The following is an 18,055-nucleotide window of genomic DNA, read 5'->3' as shown; positions in this document are numbered from 1 at the left end:
AATTGTTCCAAACCTTTTCTCCTGCTGAACACAAGTGAAGATATTTTGAAGAATGTTGGTAAACAGACAGTTGATGGACTTCCATAGCGTTTTTTTTTTTTTTTTTTTTGGAAGTTGCTATGGAAGTCAATGAGGTCCATCAACTGTTTGGTTAGTGGTTACCCATATTCTTCAAAATATCTTCTTTTGTGTTCAGCAAAACATGTTTGAGATGGTTGAGATGTTCAAACGCACAGCGATCCTGTAAATTATTCAGGGAAATTGTACTCATAGTTGTCTGCATATTCAAATAGAAAAGTTTTTTTTTTTTTTTTTTTTTTTTAAAGATTGGAAGTCACATCAATGCCACAGCAATAAGAAAAGAAGGACCCAGTTCTATTTCAAAATGCAAGTACACACAAAATGAAAGAATAAATATTTTCCCAAGAACATGGCTGTAGCAAGGTATGTTGATAAGGGAACGTTTCACATACTTTAATTCCAAAATGAAAGTAAAAGCATCAGCCCCTCATGGACGACTGCTGCACACACATAAACAAAACACAACGTAAATCCAGGTCTTTTGTCCTTCACTGTCGTCACTCCAGCTTTAATTCTTGCGTAGCTCCTCAGTGAGAGATACAACGCTCATTATCAATCACGCCACCGGCCTTGTGCTGTTCTCGCAGCTCTCGGCTCCACCCTGCTTGCCACAATGGCTAATGCATATTCTAAACTCATTTAATTTGCTTCTGTCTCTGCTGGACGGCAGAATTTTTGGCTGTTCACACACAGATGGTCAGATTGGCATCCTGCACGATCAAGACAGATGAGCGTCTGCCTCCCAATACTCAAAATGAAATGCTTGATGTATTTCCGCGTTCCACCCCGGGTAAGGATTTTTGGACCATAATGTAACATCTGATCCCTGTGTACTTCAGACTATAATATTAGGGGAACCAAATGTAAATATTGGCTGACCAATCCGAATATTGATGTCTGAAGTAGTAACAGTCCTTCAAGGGGTTAATGTGCACAATGTTGCGCGTTTGAGAACTACAGTACAAAATAAACTGGATCTGTAGGACCAGAAAGTTCATTAAATTCTCAGTTTGAAAGAAATGCCTCACACTGTAGCTTGTATCATTAGATTAACTTTGAAACCTTGAAAACGACCACCTGTGACGACCCCCCCCTCTTGAGATTGCATCCCTGCTGTGTTCTCCATATGAGAAACTTCCTTTATCTCTGTTAATTCTGAAGTGTTAGAGCTAATGAGACTCTTTGAGTGGATCGTTCACTCGGCGCTCAGTTATTACTTCAGTGCTTTGTGGAATTACCCATCTGCCATCAGGCCAGCAGCATATGGAATGAGTTGTAATTTAAGCTGAAATGTTTTTAAGGGATTGGTTTCCACTGAGGGTATAAGGAGGGCAAACCCAAATTGGGAATTTGCTGTTAGATTTTTTTTTTTTTTTTTTTGGATTTTTAATAGTATTAATGTTTAATAATAAATTAATATCCAGTCACACAGAGTGGGCTCTGAAAAATATTCAACAAAAGAAATATAATAATAAATAATAATAATAATTAGTATACTATACAGCCAAAAAAATGTGGTATATATATATATATATTTATTTATTTATTTATATATATATTAGTGTTATTTTACTATTATTTAGATATTTATTTAAATACTTTTTTATATAATAAAAAGCATTTTTACTATAATATTATACAAATATTTAGAATTAGCTTTTAATTTTATATTTTCATTCTTAATTTTAGTTTATGCTTTTATAATTTTTATTAGTTTGTGTTTATATATTTATTTCTATTTAGCTTTAATTTAAATTGATTTGAGTTTTAGTAATTTTTAGTTCAACTTAAAAATGTTTTTAAATATCTTTCGTTTTGGTATTTTAAGTTTGTATTTTATTTTAATTAACAATTTTAATAGTTCACTGTGGAATTTGTGTACCACTTCTGGTTAATTATTCAGATTTTTTGGTAGGTTTACCCTATAAATGTATAGTGCCATTTCCAGAAATGGATTGACTCAAGCAATCTTCCTCACGAGGCTTATAGGCTCGTTATTTTTATGAAGCATTCATATAATGTGTTAAACGTTGAGAGTCACAGTGTCCACATGCAGTGGAAATCAAGCTGTTGTTCGCCTCTGTTGTGTTACTGGCATATGTGCTCTGGCGCACCTTGTACGATTGTTTTTATCTCTGCAATACTCCTGGGAAATGCAAAAGTCAGTGTGGCATTAAATCTAATTAATGATTCTTCAGGCTTACCAGATGACATAACTGTAATACTCCTGTTTCAACCTCTTTTGAAATTTGAGTTGTTTCTGTAGGAGCTGATGTTTAATATCAGATATATGCTTTATGATTATGTGAGACGCTGCAGGCTATTAACCTGTATAAACTCCCTGAGCAACATTTCAAGTCTAAGTCTTTAAAACTGTTTTTCTCATAGCTGTTTTGCTCGGAAATTTGATACAGCGCCACGTAGTGAGATATCATGTGTCCTAATTAGATTTACAAACACAAAGTCTGCTTTCAATGAGGGATTAGATTTCAACTTAGGAATACTTCTATAAGTTTTGAATTACAAGCCCTTAAAATATTAATGAGTCTCCAGTTTGTATCAGTTGCACACCTTTTAGTAACCATGACAATCCAGTAGGAATCTCTTGACTTTCTCTTCATCCCTCAAATGACACTTTTTGATCTTCAATAAAGCTTTTTTCAAGTGGGATTTCTTCTTAGAATATTATTTTACCATTTACAAAGTTGAGGCTTGATAATATTGGTTTGATATTACAAGACCTGGTCCCTGTTTGTGAGTATTTTCCTCTAGGAACGTGAGTTATTTATCTATTTAGATTATAGTAAAGACCATGTAGAGATTTTTGTTGTTGTTGTTGTTGCTTTTTTCAGACCATGTGATGTTTTTTAATTTATTTTATTTTTAAGCAACATGATTTGTGAGCTGATGAGAAAAATTACTTGGAAAAAAAGTCTATTATATTACAATTAGGCATTTACATTGATATAGGCTATACATAATATTATGTAATATAATATAATATCATATAAATTATAGTCATAATAATTATTGTATAACCTAACATTCTGCATTACTCAACTTTTATTGTAAGCAAACTGTTGACCATGTGTTAAGGGTTAACAGTCAGGTCGTTAGATTGATACATGCAGAGGCTGTGTTCAAAAAGCCTAGTGAGTTGTCTACCTAGGCAGCATGTTGGGGCTTCAAGGTAATTCCTAAAGTTGCTTCTGCGCGAGCCTATGAGGTGCAAATTGTTGCGCGCGCCTGTAATGGCCAAAACGCTGCACGCGCTTACTGTATGCCGCTCACAAAAGCTGTATAGATGTGCAGTTCCTTGTGTTTTGAGACACAGCCTGTGTCGAGCAGTCACTGCTACTGTGTCACCACTGAGGTCGCTGTTATTCCTGTGGACTTCAGTCTGAAGCCGGACACACTACTGAGAGGAAGGACAGCGGCTTTGGAAAAGGGAATATTTGACATCAAGGGAATCTGTCACCGCTAAACGGGACAGTCTGTCTCTCCTCTGTCCACAAAGACAGCTGCTATTACCGGATTTACACATAATGTGAGTGACTTTAATCACTTTATTTATTTTGTGGCTTTTATTTAGAGCAGATATAGGTTTGTTGTTTGGTGTTACAGTAAGTTGTTTAATTGCTTTTCCATTAGCGAGCTAGCATGCTGCTAATGAATGAGTCCATATTTTTAGTCCGGTGAATCGGCAGGTTAATTTCGCATGTCATTTAATTTAGTAACAAGCTAAATTCTGTTTAAAACACGGGATTTTTTAATTGTGACTTTTGTATAGTAACGGGCAGTTTACTGTTATTGCGCTTCATAAAGCTTCTTGTGTATCAGTTACATGCTTTATAGTTATATTTATGCATAGTTTTACTCGTGGTTGTTTTTTAGTGATATTATTTAGGTTTTCCACTCAGAGTTTTGCTTTGTTTTGATAAGTTAAGTGTGTGACCAAAGTTTTCTAGAAAATGAGTAAGTTTTAGGCTTTATGTCATGGAAACTCAACTAGTTGAATGCATTGTTAAAGAGTTTACATTTTGTGTTTTGAAGTCGTGGACATCATGGGCCAAGTTAACGTTATTTATTTGTGTTTCAATCAAATGAATGATGGATGCTTCGAGCACTATTAGGTGACTGTAAACTGCGGTGTCTGCGCATGCGCGACTGTCCTGGTTAAACGGAATGGTTCCACCTTTATAATCTCTCACAGGTCTTTCCACTAAATGTCCACTGACTTAAATGAAAAGCTTTTATTTATATAGGCTATATATATATATATATATATATATATATATATATATATATATATATATATATATATATATATATATATAACATTAATTTTAGATACCAGTGAACATTTTATCTATTCCAATTTCAATACGACAGGATAAAATTACCTTACTATACATTTAAAACAGTATTAAAGACAAGTAAACTGTCAATAATAAAATAAGACCAAATAATCAAATTACAAGCAAAAGCACAAATAAATACAATATAACAAAGATACAAATTAATGTAATAAACAATGCTTTTCAGGTTTTTACAGTAGGCCTAATAGTAGTTTTCAGGTACAGAAATTTAATAAAGTAAGCAAATGTAAAATAACACTGCATATTCTTCACTGTATAAATTAAAGATCCTTAATTAGTCCTTAAAGTTATTCAGTCAAGAGCGGTGAGTGATTTTTTTCTTCGTCTTTTGTTTTTTGATTAACATTAAAAACACATACATCTTTTATACATATTTTAACAAAACTAATATACATATATATATTGCAATAAAAGCTAGCATGTTGATTTTTAAATCTTTTTTTTTATGATTTAGATTATTTTATATCAAATTTAACCTGTTTTATGGAATGACCCGGATGGGACAAAAAACGCTCAATCACTCTCAGCTGCCCTGTATTTCTATAAATGTCATCATGCCTTTGTACAATGCAAAAATATCCAACCTTCCCTGCAGAGAACACGTGATTATGGAAATTGTATTTTAACTAATTTTCAAAATCAGGATTTTAATGTGTGGAAATCATGTTAGTTTTATCTACCAACTGGAAGCTTGCTTACTAACTGATAACATTTGGCTTGATTAAGTTTAAAAAAAATATATATATATTTGAACACTCATTTGAATATTTATAACCCAGCAAAAACACAGTAAAATGTTGCCTTTGGAAGTCCCAACAACACTGGGCTCTTTGCATCCTGTTTTCCATATCCTCTGGGCTATAAAGAGAGCAAGAGCAGAGGAAGGAGGGGGTTTAAAAATGTGTGGTACAGGAAACTCACACAACCCTTTCACCCCGAACCATCTCCAATGACAACGTCTGTACTGCTGCCATCAGCATGCACGTAATTATGTGCAATTACTCATCTCTCTATGAACATCTCACTGAAAAAGCGATTAGCCAAAAATGTGGGAAAAGAAATGCCTTTTGTCGACTATCACAATAACGTGGAGCCCTCGCAGTTGTGTTGTTATTTTGGATCTGTTGATTCTTGTGGAAGAGACTGTATCCCAGCCAGGCTTGCCAAGAATGCCTTGAAATTTCCAAAGACATGAGTTCATTATGAGTGGAAATGTAATTTAATTTAATTTAATTTAATTTTATTTTATTTTATTTTATTTTATTTTATTTTATTTTAAAAAAGGAGTCTTGCATGCTGTTGCATGGATTTTCTTTTTGCACCACACTAGAAAGATTGCCACCCATATTTACGTGTTGCTAAGCAACTTTAGTGCCGAGGTCCTAAGTTCATTTTCTCTTTCATCTCCATATCATTTGTTTCAGTGTCTCAGGCATTTTCAACAAAGCCTTCCTCTCTTTCATGAAATATAGAATTTTGCACAGAATATAACTATAAAATGTTTTTATTGCATCCCTAATGCAATGTCATCATTGTTGTGACATAATTATAAAGGTTTTATCAAAATGAAATGTGCCAGCATATTATGATTAATTGAATTGAATGTCATAACATTAAATTAATTAAACATTAGAAGAATATTTAAACATATATAAGAAATGATGATAAAGATTAATCTAAAAAATAAAATAAAATAAAAAAACAACTGAACTGAACCGTTAAAAGATCTGTAATATTTACTGGTTGAATCTGGATTCAGGTTGCTCACAGTTCTTCCGGATAAATTGTACAGGTGTAGCTTATCAGATTTTTTTATTTTTTATTTCATGTTACTTCCTTTTCTGGAACCATTCTGTTTACATTAGGATCTGCTAGCTAAAATGACTAACTGTGGGAACCATAATACTCTACATATAGTTGCCTGCTCGTAATCCTATTTAAAGGGGACATATCATGCTAAATCCACTTTTTTAGCCCTTAAATGCATTTTTTTGTATATTTGGAGTGTTTAGAAGTACAGAAAAGTTGAAATTATTCTCTTCAGGTGCTTCGTTGATATCTTTATATTCAGTTTTGGCCTTATTTTTCAACCTGTTCCGATTTTTCTGTTATCTATGACGTTTTGTGAACTATTACGTCACAGTATTTGCAGCGGAACTGCCAAATAAGGACATTGACTTCCAGCCCAACACTTCGAGCAATCCGCCATTTTTATTTCTCGCTGCAATTTTGTAGTCCAAGCTAAAAGATGCAGAAGTTACAAGAGGGTAAGTTAAAATGTTCGGCTGTTGGATGTAGTAACCCACACGCTTCATTACACCGTCTAATGTAGATGAACTGCCGCGCATGTTTAACTGAAAGAACGAACAGAGATAGAGAGACCCGGTCGCGCGCACGCACTCTCTCTCTCTTCGGAGCCAGGCGAAAGTGTAAACAAGACACCGTCTCCAAACTAGACGCTGTCTTGCTCTCTCTCCCTCGCACATATTAATCTAAATAAATCGACACGGTGGTAAAAGGTCGGAAGACCAAAGTTTCATGTGTAAATACAGTAACACACCATGCGATACATCCATATGAAGACGTTGTTCTGCAGATTCGTCGTCTTCATTTTCATCTCGCTCCGGCTCCGACTCTGGCTCGAACATGTAAGGCTGGCTGGACAAGTCTTCCGTTGTTGACATTTTGTTAATAACGTGTGAATAAAAAGTTTCTGTGCGGCTAGATAATCGTATCTCTGCTATCAAACTACAAAAATGGCCGAACGGGGTGGAGTTGAACCTCTGCATCCTGGAGAGGGGGCGGGGTATGAAGTGTCTCAATTGTATTTAAAGAGACCGCATCAAAACGAGTTGCTCTCAGACGCACATCAGAAAAGGGGTAGAAAAGGGGCCTGTGGAGCTATAATAATGAGGAATTCAGACCCAAGCATTGCAGTTCCGCTTTATATAGACTACAAATGTATGATTTATATGTAAAAAGGAACGATTTAAAAGCATGATATGTCTCCTTTAAATCCTGGAAAATCAAAGTAAAGGGCATTGTGCCACATTAACTTTGGACTCATCTTGTCTTTGAGTATGTTCAGATTTCCCTTTTCCATTGCATTGGTCATATTAGGGTCACATCTGATAAGTAGCATGTTAGTGTTACTCTGTGTTAATGTCATGATTTAGATGGATTAGAATGGATTTGGTGTAACAATGAGAAATCAACCTGATGAGATGGCAACATTAAAAATTATATATATATAATATATACATACACACACACACACACACACAAGATTAAATTAAACACACACATACACACAATGTGCAAAATAGGCACGTTAGTATTTTCACCCAAAAAAATGGTTTTGAGGACAAGGAGTCTGACACCAGCCGGAGATCTGATCTCACCATCATCGAGTCCATCTGGGATTACATGAATAGACTAAATCCAGAAGAACTGTGGCAACGTCACCCTTTGTGTTTAAAATAGCTTTTGTCCTCGATTACTTTCACAGTTTTTCAGGAAGCTTTGCAGGAAGGTTTCTTCAAGTGTGTTGGAGACGTTCTTCTGGATTTAGTCTGTTTCAGTTTTTTCTGTTTCTTCATGTAATCCCAGGTGGATTTGATGATGGTGAGATCAGATCTCCGTGTGGAACATACTGGTTGTTGTCAGACTCCTTTTGCATACAAAAATCTTACCAGATTATTACAATTAATGGCAAAAGCAATGTTTGGAAATGTAAACCGATATTACCTACTGGCACAATACAGCAAAAGATATAAATAACTTTTTTTATTGGTGAAAACACCAATGTGCTTAAGTACTGTGTGTGTGTGTGTGTGTGTGTGTGTGTGTGTATATTATATATTAGTTATTTACTTTAGTTTTCAGAATATCATTATTTTAAATTAGTATGTTTTATTTTATTCATTTAAATTATTATTGTTCTTGTGATTTCTAGAATTGAGAAGGTCTTGGAAATTGAAATGATCTTAAAAGGTCATGAAGAAAAACAACATCTACACATTTATGGTCATCCCAAAAATATTTAATTGGCTAAAAAAAAAAAACTCTGTATGAGTTCAGTCTCCATAAACAGTTTGTTCGTTATTTTTATTTTTAAAACTCTTTATCCATTATGAGCAGAGAAAGTCATGGAAAAGTCAAGAAGGAAATTTATTGCCCAGAAGGTTTAGAGCCAGTTCTAACTTCTACTCCATAAATATGTTCACCTTATAAGTACACGTTACAAAGGCATACATTACAAAGATGCTTAATGAACAGATCATTATGTTTTTAGCACGTATCAAACATCTGATTTTCCCAAGACCGATTCAGCACAGAACAAAGCTTTCAGAAACATGTAATGTGCCAGATAGTTTTCTGATGAGCAATGCTTTAGACCTGAAACATATGCCAATGCCTTGTTCTGAAGTCTTTGTTCCTTTCAAAAGACTCATGTGAGACTCGAGTGATTGGCACATACAGTACTGAGCATATAATGAGGTTAGTTAGTGTGCTTGGCAGTTGATAATTGTGCCATGGGGAACTCTTGGGACCAGGCCAGAGAATAGGAAATGTTGCTCTGCACCAAACCTCGAGCAGTTATCACGTCCTACCTCACTCACACACCAGACGTCTTTGACGTGAACTCAGTGCTGTTCTCTTGGCAGGTATAATAACGCTCTTGTGATTAACCATTATTACTTTTGTAGACTTTGACAGCAGTTCAGTTACAGGTCATGCAGTCTGCGGCACGCAGTGGATCTCATGGATCTTAACGGATGTCATTGTCATCCAGTGCTTCAGATCAATTTTAAAAAGGGAATTATATTGAACAGTGTAAGAAGTCTGGTTTATTGTAGGATCAAAGAGTGATCAGATAGGGCCGCCAGCTGTTCTCTCAAGAGGAGAGTATTACAGGATAAGCCCATACCTTAGAGGAATAACAAGATCATTGAAAAACACATGGAGTGACAGGCCAGGAGACTAAAATACCTCAACAGAACTGCTGTAGAGATGACACAGTCCTTGAACCACAGTAGATTACACATTTGCATGAAAATGGCCTAATTTTCCAAAACATCATTAAGTGGCATAAAAGAGCACATTTTTACCTTTCATAATAATGTTAGACCATAGTGGTGTTTGCTAAGCCGAATATCACAATTAATATTCATACTTAGACTAATGGATTTGAACAAACTGTATGATTTTCAACTGGCAGATGATTTAAAAAGGGGACCCCCATCTGACTCATGTGATGATTGTGGGGTTCAGACTTCCATATGCTGATGTAATCTGATCTGATAGCTATCCTTCTCGTATGCATCTTGGAGGGTGTTCACACTTGGTATTTTCATGATGGGATTTAGTCTGATCAGCAAAAATGTATGAAGTGACCAAGTCTAAGCACTTATATTGAGGCTTAAGCATGGGCTCTTTTGATGAAGGCCTGTAAACAACTAGCCTACTCAAAATGGCCTAGAAGTAGAAACCACACTGAACACTTAAAAATGTAGCAACTAAGTCAAGTTTAATTATATTTCCCCACAAAGACAATTATTTCATTATCTATCGGGCTTTGGGACACGAGCAGGACAGAGCATCTATTGTCTCATATCTTCATGTTTTCGCCCGTTATTTAAAGCAACTGAAATTGTTTGTAAATGGGCAGAAAAGGGAATTATAGGCTATCTTCCTCACAAGCAGGACATTTATTTTACATGTTGCGCTACGGGGAATGCGGAACTGAATTACCAGCGCATGTCAAATGCATTGTACTAGTACAGTCAGAGCCCTGCACACGACATGCTGAAAAATAGATAGCCTAGATAAAAAATAATTTTTCTACAACTTGTTAATTCGTTCCTACAACTTATTATTTCGGTCCACGTTTAATTAATTTGTTCCCTTTAATCTGTAAATTAAAACTAAGCAACAAATTAGTACAACGTGGCCATGCTTTAACTAAAATGAGGAAACAAATTAAATATGTGGGAACGGATTCTTCATTCGTGGCCACATTATCTTTCATTTTCCCCCAGCATGTCATGTCCAGGATACCGTATAAACTTGACGTGCCTTGCTTTGCCTAACAAGCACAAACTGTGTTACAATTAAATGTGACGAGAGAAAGCCATGAGATATTTCTATAAAATGATTAGGTTAGGTTAGGGAACCAATGCCATCTTTTGTTTTAGCAAGTAAAAAGGTGCCACAGTAAAAGATGGAAAAATATGGATTAAAAGTGAAAGGAAGAAAATAAACATTGCAAAGAAAATAAGCAAAAATATTAGTGGTGGGCCGTTATCGGCGTTAACGCGCTGCGTTAACGCGAGACTCTTATCGCGCGATAAAAAAAATATCGCCGTTAATCTATTCTCCAAGTTGGGTTGGGAGCTGGCTCAAGCTACACAAGCTATGATGACGCAATCTACCCGCGGCCGCGAGGAACACCCGGCTGCAACGCATCATATTCGTCGTCATCTTAAGTAAACACGGCTGAAAGTGAAAGCTGGTGTAAAAGATCCGTGCAACATCCATTATTTGGACTTGGTTCGGATTTAAGCCGTCCGACGTAGACTGTGTGGTGTAACAGCTCGGTAAGTTAACACACGATCCAGTGTGATCCGTTCTACCACCTCAAATTCAAAACGAAACACATCACTGAATACCAGCGCGCGTATTAACGTTATTCCCAATATATCTTAGTGAGTGGTGTAGCACATAATCTCTTTTTATTAAAAGCGCCCGATTTTAAGAATCGTTGTTGTGTTTCTTTTTAACTGAAAAGACATCAGTTAGATAATATTCTAATTTTAAATTTGTGGTTTCATAAGCTCCAAGCCATAATAAACATTAGACCTACTTAAGTCTCTGCAGTGTACTTAAATTTTATTTATCTGCAAAATTATGTTGTATACTTACAGTTTTGCACAATATATGTTCTCAAAACTACATACACCCTTTAAAAAAAAAAAAAAAAAAAAAAATACATTTAGCAGTTGTTTAGCAGGGTCTGTGTAACCTGTTCTGAAATGGTTTTATTATAATATATATCGTTATCGCAAGAGGCTGCAATGTATATCACAATATGGATTTTAGGCCATATCGCCCATCCCTAATTGATAGCCTATAGTAGTTGATAATAACATAGGCCTACCTAATGTTGCCTACGGACGGTAACAGTACAGTAGTAACCTTTTACAGTCTATGAGTAGAACAGCTTTCTCAAGCAGTTTGTGATGCATTGTGGAAACAGGAGATTAGCCCCTGGTCTAATGCGCCACCTGGCTTGAGAAACCCGTTCTAATAGTCATTATTTGGGTAGCACACATATTCTGAATGCCTTCGGCAGAATTCAAATGAGCCATTTTAATCTAGATTAATCTAGATTAATTTCAAAATTAATCTAGATTAATCTAGATTAAAAAAATTGATCTATGCCCACCTCTAAAAAATATAGAATGTGACGGTGAGGATTTTTGGGCAAAGAAACAAGAGATTCCATGTCCAGTGTAATACCTCACAAAATATTGTTAAATTCGTAGAAAAATCGAGTGACCAACCTTCAAAACAGAACACAAAGCCTCGTTAAGGCTCACGTACCTCTCTCATTCGTCATTGATTCAAATGTTACCATGGCAACGATGTAACATTTGCCTTCTAACCAATAATTTATTTTGTGAACAAAGCTTTGTACTTTACTCGTGTCCTAATAGTCATGTAAAAAAAAAAAAAAAAAAAAAACACCTTTACATACGGGATAATCTTACTTTAAATGGTGATGATGTTAATTGCAAACATTGCACTTGTGTTTTAAAATACAATGCAACTATGAGCACCATGATAGGCTACCATTTACGTGCATTCAGCGTTCACTGTGACAAGATATGAAACTCTACAGCCAACAATAACTTCTGTTTTAGCAATGTTTGCAATTAACATTATCGCCATTTGAAGTTAAATGAGCCCAAACTACCGTGTGTTTGCTTCATTTTATCAAATGATCATAATCAAATCAATTATTTTTACAATCCTACTAGCATTTTATTTAGACTAAAAAGCCTTTTCATTTGAGCGAGGAAGTGCATCACTAACGTTAATCTTTAGACACTTAACACATATCTGTAAAATAGTAGTCTTTCTGTAGCTCCAACTGTATAGCTTAGCTTTATATTAAAACAAGGTCATGGGTTTGAATCCCATGGAATACAGGCATTAGAAAAATGTATTGCTTGAATGCAATGCAAGTCATTTTGAATGACTGCCAAATGCATAAGTGTAAATGTAAAACAGGCGGTTATAAATAATTATGTCCAAAATAATTATTTTATAGTTATTACATAATTATATGTTGTTTAGCCCCTAGAAAACCTACTGTTTTCTTTCAGATATATTGGGGTTTATTTATTTTTTGGTGTGAATATACAAGGGCTGGGTATTGACACAAATTTCACGATTCGATTCAGTTTTGATTCACAAGCTTGCGATTCAATTCTGAATTCAATTAATTGAATTCTGATCAATTGGGGTATGTATCAGTACAATACATTGCAAAATATCTCCTAACTAATGCTGTAAACAGGGACCACCAGTTGGAACATCACTATACAATTAAAGCTTAAAATTAACAGATTTTTGTATAGGCTTCTTGCATTTAATTTATACATAAGGAAGTTTTTATGATAACAACAATATAATAATTACTTTTTAATTATTAAAAAATTATTATGTTTCTACTAGGAATGCACTGACATTTTGAAAGAGAAAAATAAAGCCGAAAATATAAGCCGCCCCAACCTGTCCCGTCCCTCAGTATTCAGCGCCCAGGTTTCTATCTCGCTCTCGCCGTTATTAGTCATTTTAAGCCAAAATGTGGGTCAACCTTGAACAAATTGCAACAGAAGCAAACTCAACTGATTTTGTATCCTCAATATGTCCTGAGTAAGGAAAAAAAAGTCCCGAAGAATCCCATTAGGGGAAAGTTTCAAAAAGACCCAAATATAGCCTATTCATTCTTTTTCTTACGTGAATAGGGTAAAAATGTTAACCTTTAGATATCACCATGAAAATTATTGAGTTGATTACTTACATCAAGACAAACAAAAAATGTATTACAAGTTTTTTGAAATTCTTTGTTAACATGGACAAACGGCGCATAATCTAATTACGTATGTGCTAATTTGCATAAATACCACAACAGATCTAAACATTGGGTATAGCCAGGAGAAAATGTCTTGTTGAATCTTGTTGACGTATAACAGTAAAATACTTAATGTTAAGGTCTGAATGGAACCCATTTAGGCTACCCATGAGCATTAATACATAGAGGCAGGAAGAAGTACTTTAAACCAGCCTTTATTAATTTTTAAGAGATCATTTTTGGGTTTGGAGCTGAGTCCGTGGGACTGTTTCTGGGGTACGAGTCTGAGGGAAGAACAGGAGACAATGGTAAGGAGAATGCAGAAGACAAAAGGTAAGTCAAATAAAAAGTGAATCCTCAGAAACAGTCCCACGGACCCAGCCCCAAACCCCATCTCTGCAATAATAATTAATAAAGGCTGGTTTAAAGTACTTCTTCCTGCCTCTATGTATTAATGCTCATGGGTAGCCTAAATGGGTTCCATTCAGACCTTAACATTAAGTAATTTACTGTTATGTGTCACCAAGATTCAACAAGACATTTTCTCCTGGCTATACCCAATGTTTAGATCTGTTGTGGTATTTATGCAAATTAGCACATACATAATTAGATTATGCGCTGTTTGTCCATGTTAACAAACAATTAAAAAAAACTTGTAATACAATTTTGTTTGTCTTGATGTAAGTAATCAACTCAGTAATTTTCATGGTGATATCTAAAGGTTAACATTTTTACCCTATTCACGTAAGAAAAAGAATGAATAGGCTATATTTGGGTCTTTTTGAAACTTTCCCCTAATGGGATTCTTCGGGACTTTTTTTTCCTTACTCAGGACATATTGAGGATACAAAATCAGTTGAGTTTGCTTCTGTTGCAATTTGTTCAACCTTTTTTCATAAAATGTCTGGACTATATCACGTGTGTGACCCTCCGCTCAATATTCTGCTCTATGCACAAGCTCACGACCTGTGCGAACGCTCCATTCATGTACCGCTCACGCTCATCAAGAAAGCAAAGTCCGCTTATAACGCGGCGACATGAAATTTCTATGTAGTAGTACAGTATAATTGTTTCTGTTTGCAATAGCCTTACTGTTCTGTAACATGGTGTGTTGAACTGGAAAAATGACGCTACCCTCTCGTTCACTGATCCGCTCCCGCTACGCTCTGCTCACAAACTCTGATAATAATAGCTTTGTAGAACTATACATTATTTGGACTTAAAAAAAAAAATGATGTCCCGTTTTGTTTTGTCCTGTCAATCACAGCAGTTTCCGATTCAATCATGCATTTAAATACGGTTGCCAATCTAGAAACTTTGCAGTGTGCTTAGCAGCATGAAAACTAAGTTTGTGTTCAGATTGTGAATGGTTAATAAACAGAAAGCAAGAGACGAACCCTACCTTTAGAAACACTAAGGCTGTCTTTAGTGCAAGCTCACTGAATCGCACTCTCGTGAAAACTCGTTATAATAAAAAAAGCTGTCTTAATTGTACAATAAATCTCTTAAAAATGATAGAATTTGAAGGACTTTTTTTCATACCAAAATAGAGGCACATTACAAAGTTTCATTCATTCACCAACTTAAAACAGCATAGACCAAAAGATCGATCGATACTTTGGATTTAAGAATCGATATCCGTTCACCAAAAGAGGAATCAGTTAAAATCGAGAAATCAGTATATATATTTTGACCCTGCTGTAGGATAAACTCACTATTCATTTATTTAATGGTGAAGAAGTGGAGAGTAACGGCAGCTTCAGGACCAATTTGACTGTTCCATGCGACTGCTACTTGGAGGCAAAATGCGACTCAAAATGCAATCATACTCTAATGTCTGAGATAGTGGAAGTGAGCTTTGCGTGGGAAAGCACCACTCACATTTTCTTCTGAGTTCTAGATTCAGTTTGCTTTGTACATTATGCATATCAAGACTTTGAAGTGGCTAATGTAACAAGTTGTTTTGTTATTTTCATTACAATCATCTATACTTGACTTGAGATGACCTTGTTGGCTTCCACCTGCTGCAATCTAAAAGACATTTTGTTTATAGTCAGTCACATGGTTTGTGTTAAACAAAACACAATTACATTTCTTTTGAACAAGCTTTGCATGCTGTCAGCCGAGTCAGTGTTTAATCTTAACCCTGTGTGTGTCTTCCAGAGCTGCGGTGTAGTTGTGGGGTGCAATGGAGGATGGGAAGCCTGTGTGGGCGCCCCACCCAACCGACGGGTTCCAGCTGGGCATGATAGTGGACATTGGTGCGGATGCACTCACTATAGAACCTCTCAATCAAAGAGGAAAGGTAAGACGTCAGCTTTGCTGCCCTTGAAATTTATCCTGTGAGCATTTAACCGGTGACCAAGCAGGTGGCAGCAGTGGCGCAAAAAGTGGGTATGCGCTATATGCAGTGCATAGGGGTGCAGCACCAGGGGGGCGCCAAAGTGATGGTAATTTTTTTTTTTTTTAAATCTATATGTGGCTGCTGTTGTGCGTTTCTAAATAATTTCTGCCTTTCCTCAATGTTATATAACTTTTTAGAGGACTAACAGGCTAGAGAAGGATATTCATAAGATTCCATCATAGAATTTTGACATAGAGGGGGGGACAATAGGAGCAGGCGGGGGCGCCGTGAGCGCTGAGCGAGCAGGTACGAGTCGAAAAAGATGGATACAGCAAAAAAAGCTGTCGGGACTGAAAATAGAAAAAGAAAGAGGGAAAAGGGTATGGCATGTCAATTGATGCGCCAGCAGCGAAATAAGTGGATGGTCAAAGGCAACTGGTAGGATTTAAAGTGTGACGTCCACGCATGTAGGCTAGATTCCTGATGGGCCGACGTGCTTTTTGGGCCGATAGGCTACATCTAATAGGCTATTTTTTTTTTTGTCTTTGTCTTAACGGCCCATAAAACTCGTACATCGGCGGCCCATTCGTTTTGTTTTGCTTAATTGGTGGCGCTGGGTTAGTGCCGTTGTAATGCATTGGTCAAAAAAAAAAACAGTCAGCATTAGTTTTTTTTTGTTGACATTTTTCTTTTCTTGATTGACACTGGGCTGGCCCAATCACATCTTTAATGTGAAGTATAGAAATTAGTACAAAACTAATTATGAAAGTTTCCTTTATTTTTCAGTGCATTTACAATATATGGCTATTACTATCATGGGATTAATATTATAACTATTATTATGTAGTAGTGTAATGTAGACAGACACTGTTACTAAAAAAGGTTTGAATTTTTCTTTAATTTGCATACTGAATATGGGTTGGAGCTTTTAATTTTGAACTCTCAAAGTTAGTTTTTTTTTAGTTTTTAGTTTTTATTGAAAGGATCCCCATTAGCTACAGCCATGCTGCAGCTATTCTTCCTGGGGTCCTGAAAAATATGTACATAAACAAAAAGAAAAAAGTCATTAAAAATACAACAAATAAATGGAAAAAGTAAATACACATACATATACACATACACATATCAACATACATATGTACCCTCATACGGGCATGAAATATACACACATATAAAAACACATTCATACACATACACCTATAAATATACCTACACATGTGCATGTACACACATATTCACACACATATATAAATAAATATAAACAGTCAGATGTATGTAAAGTGCACCAGATTGATGAATTCAACATTAAAAAGCACAAAATTTTCTTACGGGGGGGCATGCCCCCGAACCCCCCTAAAGGGACAGGGGTCCACTCAGCAGTGGATTCATCAATGTGAAGTATAGTTCAATTTTATTAATAAATGACAATTTTGTACTTATTTCACTCATTACATGGCACAGTTTTTTTGCTGTGATTTTTTTGCCAAAATTGTTGCTGCATACCCCTCTGACACTGGGTAGTTGCGCCCCTGGGTGGCAGCTATTGTTTTTGTGCCATGTTATCAAGCCTCATATGTTGATACGAAGGAAAAATTAGTTGCTAAGCACCTGTGATGATCCTCGGCTGAGCCCAGCGTACCTCGGGCGATCATGTGATCAGCGTTTCTGCTGATGTGAATCCTTCCCACCACACGCATGATTAACTTCATGATGTGTATAAAAGGCCTCCAGGTATCTGAGCAATAGGTAAAATGTGAGAACATGTGTATGTGCAATAGTGCTGTGCCACGTAAGGGTGTCACTTGCAGGGGCTTTGAATAAGTAATAAGCTCTACCTGCTGCAGGTGTGCGGATCACATTACACTCAGGGTATATTCATTAGAAGAAAAAAATCCACCTGTGTCTCAACTACTTACACACACTCCCTTAGAGATGGGGGCACTGTGTGTGTAGAGGGGGATATTTCCGAAAAATGTACCAGAAGATTAGAAAACCTATACACACACACACACACACACACACACACACACACACACACACACACACACACACATACATCCCTGATTGGAGGTCAGGTTTTGGTCACTTCTGGGTACAAATTTGTCCCCA

At 36.0% G+C, this 18,055-nt stretch overlaps 1 protein-coding gene across 4 annotated transcripts in view; it reads left to right on the top strand.

Moving 5' to 3' along the window:
* Positions 1-3,478: 3,478 nt before the first annotated feature.
* myo6b (myosin VIb) overlaps positions 3,479-18,055 on the top strand; it is a 55,275-nt gene continuing 40,698 nt past the window's right edge. For all 4 annotated transcript variants that reach the window (XR_013819395.1, XM_079853158.1, XM_079853157.1 and 1 more), the window contains exons 1-2: positions 3,479-3,628; positions 15,766-15,907. Coding sequence is in view for 3 of the 4 variants with exons in the window: in XM_079853158.1 (XP_079709284.1) it covers positions 15,791-15,907 (117 nt within the window). In the remaining variant the exon portion in view is untranslated. The remainder of the gene's footprint in view (positions 3,629-15,765; positions 15,908-18,055) is intronic.

Source organism: Squalius cephalus, assembly GCF_949319135.1.
Source record: "Squalius cephalus genome assembly, chromosome: 20".
NCBI classification, from domain to species: domain Eukaryota; kingdom Metazoa; phylum Chordata; class Actinopteri; order Cypriniformes; family Leuciscidae; genus Squalius; species Squalius cephalus.
The sequence above is the reverse complement of the archived record's forward strand: the minus strand, read 5'-3'. Positions and strand labels throughout refer to the sequence as shown.